Source organism: Oncorhynchus mykiss, chromosome 27 (genome assembly GCF_057628025.1).
Source record: "Oncorhynchus mykiss isolate SJ-2025 chromosome 27, ASM5762802v1, whole genome shotgun sequence".
NCBI classification, from domain to species: Eukaryota; Metazoa; Chordata; class Actinopteri; order Salmoniformes; family Salmonidae; genus Oncorhynchus; species Oncorhynchus mykiss.
Genome location: NC_143048.1, coordinates 40,731,330 through 40,737,500, shown reverse-complemented (window position 1 = coordinate 40,737,500; position 6,171 = coordinate 40,731,330). Strand labels below are relative to the sequence as shown.

Sequence of the window (6,171 nt, the reverse complement as noted above, 5' to 3'; positions counted from 1 at the left end):
TTCATCCCAGTCATCAGCAACAGAGCTTTGGGGTAGGTGCATGTCTGACATCAACGTGTGCACAATTACAATGATAATTGAATATGGTCAATTTCAGAAAATGTTATATAACATAAACATACAGTTGACACATGTAGGCTACGGTGTAATGGAATGTTTGGCCTTGTGTGGTAGGTTTTACACTCTTATGTAGGTGTCATAACCAGCCATAAAATAACGCAACAGGTCTGAATATATGTGTTATGACCGCGTTATGATCGCGTTATGACCACGTTATGACCGCGTTATGACCGCGTTATGACCGCGTTATGACCGTGTTATGAAATCAGATCAAATTTTGTTGGTCACATATGCATGTTTAGCAGATGTCATTAGTGGAATGCTTGTTTGGTTATGACCGTGTATAGAGTGTTATGACATACTATGACATGGTTATGACATGGTTATGACATACTATGACATGGTTGTGACTGTGTTATGACATACTATGACATGGTTATGACCGTGTATAAAGTGTTATGATGCTGGGTGTCAAGTAAAGTGTTACCACCACAACAACAAACAATAAATAACAAAAGGGAACAAAGGAGATGACAGGGGAACATAAAAAGGATTAGCTAATTGACATTTTACAGGCAGAGTGTGTGTGTTCCTGTGCATGCATGTCTATGTGTGTGTGTGTATATTTATATCTCTGTGTATCTCTGGGGTGCAAAGTGGTGTTCTTCTGAAGTTCAGAAACAGTGGCTGTTTCATGATTAGACATGAGGGTTTATCATACCCCCAAACCACGAGCCGAGAGACAGAGAGAGACAAGAGACTCAAGAGAGACAGACAGAGAGTGATAGAGAGACAGAGAGAGAGAGAGAGAGAGAGAGAGAGGACATTTGGAAAAGAGGGAGAGAGAGGTGGCGAGAGAGAGGAAGGGAGAGATGAGAGAGGGATAGATGGATGCCGCATGACTTCTCACAGTCAGAGAACACACTCCAACTGAACTCGTGTTATTTTTGATGATGCTCATTTTACACTCGTCGCCCATCCTGTCCCTGAGATGACACACTGGGTCTGACAGTAAAACCGACTCTGTGTGTGTATGTCAGCTGTAACAAAAACATGATTTGAAAGCTCTCTGTATGTAGGGCAGCTTAGTCAATATACAGTGCCTTGCGAAAGTATTCGGCCCCCTTGAACTTTGCGACCTTTTGCCACATTTCAGGCTTCAAACATAAAGATATAAAACTGTATTTTTTTGTGAAGAATCAACAACAAGTGGGACACAATCATGAAGTGGAACGACATTTATTGGATATTTCAAACTTTTTTAACAAATCAAAAACTGAAAAATTGGGCGTGCAAAATTATTCAGCCCCTTTACTTTCAGTGCAGCAAACTCTCTCCAGAAGTTCAGTGAGGGTCTCTGAATGTTCCAATGTTGACCTAAATGACTAATGATGATAAATACAATCCACCTGTGTGTAATCAAGTCTCCGTATAAATGCACCTGCACTGTGATAGTCTCAGAGGTCCGTTAAAAGCGCAGAGAGCATCATGAAGAACAAGGAACACACCAGGCAGGTCCGAGATACTGTTGTGAAGAAGTTTAAAGCCGGATTTGGATACAAAAAGATTTCCCAAGCTTTAAACATCCCAAGGAGCACTGTGCAAGCGATAATATTGAAATGGAAGGAGTATCAGACCACTGCAAATCTACCAAGACCTGGCCGTCCCTCTAAACTTTCAGCTCATACAAGGAGAAGACTGATCAGAGATGCAGCCAAGAGGCCCATGATCACTCTGGATGAACTGCAGAGATCTACAGCTGAGGTGGGAGACTCTGTCCATAGGACAACAATCAGTCGTATATTGCACAAATCTGGCCTTTATGGAAGAGTGGCAAGAAGAAAGCCATTTCTTAAAGATATCCATAAAAAGTGTCGTTTAAAGTTTGCCACAAGCCACCTGGGAGACACACCAAACATGTGGAAGAAGGTGCTCTGGTCAGATGAAACCAAAATTGAACTTTTTGGCAACAATGCAAAATGTTATGTTTGGCGTAAAAGCAACACATCTCATCACCCTGAACACACCATCCCCACTGTCAAACATGGTGGTGGCAGCATCATGGTTTGGGCCTGCTTTTCTTCAGCAGGGACAGGGAAGATGGTTAAAATTGATGGGAAGATGGATGGAGCCAAATACAGGACCATTCTGGAAGAAAACCTGATGAAAAGGTCTGCAAAAGACCTGAGACTGGGACGGAGATTTGTCTTCCAACAAGACAATGATCCAAAACATAAAGCAAAATCTACAATGGAATGGTTCAATAATAAACATATCCAGGTGTTAGAATGGCCAAGTCAAAGTCCAGACCTGAATCCAATCGAGAATCTGTGGAAAGAACTGAAAACTGCTGTTCACAAATGCTCTCCATCCAACCTCACTGAGCTCGAGCTGTTTTGCAAGGAGGAATGGGAAAAAATGTCAGTCTCTCGATGTGCAAAACTGATAGAGACATACCCCAAGCGACTTACAGCTGTAATCACAGCAAAAGGTGGCGCTACAAAGTATTAACTTAAGGGGGCTGAATAACTTTGCACGCCCAATTTTTCAGTTTTTGATTTGTTAAAAAAGTTTGAAATATCCAATAAATGTCGTTCCACTTCATGATTGTGTCCCACTTGTTGTTGATTCTTCACAAAAAAATACAGTTTTATATCTTTATGTTTGAAGCCTGAAATGTGGCAAAAGGTCGCAAAGTTCAAGGGGGCCGAATACTTTCGCAAGGCACTGTATCTAGCTGGTTATCCACTGTTTATCTTCCTCCTCTCCCTCTCTCCTCACCTTCATCCTCTTTCTATCTCTCTCTCTCCTCACCCCTCTCCTTTTCACTTTACTCACCTGTTTCTACTCATAAAACACCTCATCTTACACCTGTACTTCCTGTTACCTGCAGTGCGTTTCCTGGGCTCTCTGGAGGCGTTGTTGTCGTGCAGCACCAGCCCCCAGAGTAGCATGGTGATTGGCTGGAGGGAGAAAGAGGGCGAGCCCCTCAGAGTCACCGCCTTCCACACGGAGAAAGGAACCAATGACCTGGACCATCACTCTGGGATGAATTTGATAGGCACTCACAAGTTCTACCAAGTTACAACATCTATCCTTACTTCTCATTGGTTGTATCCAATGCAGGCACTAAACATCCTTCTCTCTGATTGGTTGCAGCCACCGCAGGTATAGACAACAAGGTGCTGCTGTGGAACCCCTATGTGATCTCTAAACCAGTGGGTGTTCTCCGAGGTCACATGAGCAGTGTTACAGCCGTACGCTTCATAGTGGACAAGAAACAGCTGATCAGCTTCTCCAAGGACAAGGTGAGAGAGGAGGAGAAGAGACGTGGAGACTGTGTGTAGGATTGGGACGTTGTTATGTGTCAAAGACGTGCATTAGATCAATCAATCAATCAATCAAATTTATTTTATATAGCCCTTCGTACATCAGCTGATATCTCAAAGTGCTGTACAGAAACCCAGCCTAAAACCCCAAACAGCAAGCAATGCAGGTGAAGAAGCACGGTGGCTAGGAAAAACTCCCTAGAAAGGCCAAAACCTAGGAAGAAACCTAGAGAGGAACCAGGCTATGTGGGGTGGCCAGTCCTCTTCTGGCTGTGCCGGTTGGAGATTATAACAAAACATGGTCAAGATGTTCAAATGTTCATAAATGACCAGCATGGTCGAATAATAATAAGGCAGAATAGTTGAAACTGGAGCAGCAGCACAGTCAGGTGGACTGGGGACAGCAAGGAGTCATCATGTCAGGTATTCCTGGGGCATGGTCCTAGGGCTCAGGTCCTCCGAGAGAGAGAAAGAAAGAGAGAATTAGAGAGAGCATATGTGGGATGGCCAGTCCTCTTCTGGCTGTGCCGGGTGGAGATTATAACAGAACATGGCCAAGATGTTCAAATGTTCATAAATGATCAGCATGGTCGAATAATAATAAGACAGAACAGTTGAAACTGGAGCAGCAGCACAGCCAGGTGGACTGGGGACAGCAAGGAGTCATCATGTCAGGTAGTCCTGGGGCATGGTCCTAGGGCTCAGGTCCTCCGAGAGAGAGAAAGAGAGAAGGAGAGAATTAGAGAACGCACACTTAGATTCACACAGGACACCGAATAGGACAGGAGAAGTACTCCAGATATAACAAACTGACCCTAGCCCCCCGACACATAAACTACTGCAGCATAAATACTGGAGGCTGAGACAGGAGGGGTCAGGAGACACTGTGGCCCACTCCGAGGACACCCCCGGACAGGGCCAAACAGGAAGGATATAACCCCACCCACTTTGCCAAAGCACAGCCCCCACACCACTAGAGGGATATCTTCAACCACCAACATACCATCCTGAGACAAGGCTGAGTATAGCCCACAAAGACCTCCGCCACGGCACAACTTAAGGGGGGGGGGGGGGCGCCAACCCAGACAGGATGACCACATCAGTGACTCAACCCACTCAGGTGACGCACCCCCTCCAGGGACGGCATGAGAGAGCCCCAGTAAAGCCAGTGACTCAGCTCCTGTAATAGGGTTAGAGGCAGAGAATCCCAGTGGAAAGAGGGGAACCGGCCAGGCAGAGACAGCAAGGGTGGTTCGTTGCTCCAGAGCCTTTCCGTTCACCCTCCCACTCCTGGGCCAGACTACACTCAATCATATGACCCACTGAAGAGATGAGTCTTCAGTAGAGACTTAAAGGTTAGATGAAATGTGACTTCCTCTAAATGATGAAGATGAGACATTTCTACATGCGTGTTGAAGACGTTAAGACAACCGTCTCTTCCTTCTCTCAGGTGCTGAGGTTGTGGGATGTGGCTAGTCAGCTGTGTATTCAGCGTATCGCCGGCATCTTCCCCAAGACACAGGAGGAGTGTCACACTCTTCTGTTCCTCAGTGAGGAGCGCTCACGCCTCCTCCTCTCCTTCAACAGTCTGCTCCTCCTCATGGAAGCCAAGAGAGAGGAGGGGAGGAGAGTCACCAGCCATGAGAACTCTGTCACCTGTGTCCTATATAACAGCCTGTTCAGACAGGTACACACACAGGAACACATGCACAGTCACCTACATCTAGACAGGAACCACGATAATGCTTTTTCTCTCCTCACCCCCCCTCTCTCGCTCTCCCCCCGCCCCCCCTTCTCTCCCCCTTTCTCTCTCTGTCTCTCTCCCCCCTCTCTCTCTCCCCCCTCTCTCCCTGTCTCTCTCTCCCCCCTCTCTATCTACCCCTCTCTCTCCCTGTCTCTCTCTCCCCCCTCTCTGTCTACCCCCCTCTCTCTTCCTGTCTCTCTCCCCCCCATCTCTCTCCCCCTCTCTCTCTCCCCCCTCTCTCCCTGTCTCTCTCTCCCCCCTCTCTGTCTACCCCTCTCTCTCCCTCTCTCTCTCTCCCCCCTCTCTGTCTACCCCCCTCTCTCTTCCTGTCTCCCCCCCCCCATCTCTCTCCCTGTCTCTCTCTCCCCCTCTCTCTCTCCCCCCTCTCTCCCTGTCTCTCTCTCCCCCCTCTCTGTCTCCCCCTTCTCTCTCTCTTTCTCTACCCCCCTCTCTGTCTCTCAGGTGATCAGCAGTGACTCTGGCTCCTCAGTGATCTGTTGGCTGGTGGACACAGGTCAGAAGGTCAAGCAGTTCCACCGTTGCCATGGTGATGCTGAGATCTCCACCATGGCGCTGGATGGGACACAGACACGCTTGTTCACCGCCGGCACAGACGGAGTAGTCAAGGTCGCTCGTTACATTAATTGACACAGGCCGTCGTCATAAGCAGGAAATAGATAAACCCTAAGATGTGAATATTGTTCCATTCCAATCTGCAGGGGTCATTGTGTAGAATATGTAGGTGTAACTAATAACCATAGTTACATCCACAGATACATACTGTACATACACACTATCGTTCAAAAGTTTGAGGTCACTTAGACATTTCCTTGTTTTTGAAAGAAAAGCACATTTTTTTTTGGTCCATTAAATTAACATCAAAATGATCAGAAATACAGTGTAGACATTGTTAATGTAGTAAATGACTGTTGTAGCTGGAAACGGCTGATTTTTAATGTAATATCTAGATAGGTGTACAGAGGCCCATTATCAGCAACCATCACTCCTGTGCTCCAAATGTATAATTTTAAAGGTTAA

The 6,171-nt window shown here is 46.4% G+C and overlaps 1 protein-coding gene across 1 annotated transcript in view; it reads left to right on the top strand.

The window, feature by feature from the left end:
- LOC110508001 (cilia- and flagella-associated protein 337) overlaps window positions 1-6,171 on the top strand; it is a 42,104-nt gene that overhangs the window by 6,299 nt on the left and 29,634 nt on the right. The window contains exons 6-9 of the mRNA XM_090223996.1: window positions 2,954-3,121; window positions 3,220-3,368; window positions 4,840-5,076; window positions 5,596-5,760. Of these exons, the coding sequence (XP_090080122.1) occupies window positions 2,954-3,121; window positions 3,220-3,368; window positions 4,840-5,076; window positions 5,596-5,760 (719 nt within the window). The remainder of the gene's footprint in view (window positions 1-2,953; window positions 3,122-3,219; window positions 3,369-4,839; window positions 5,077-5,595; window positions 5,761-6,171) is intronic.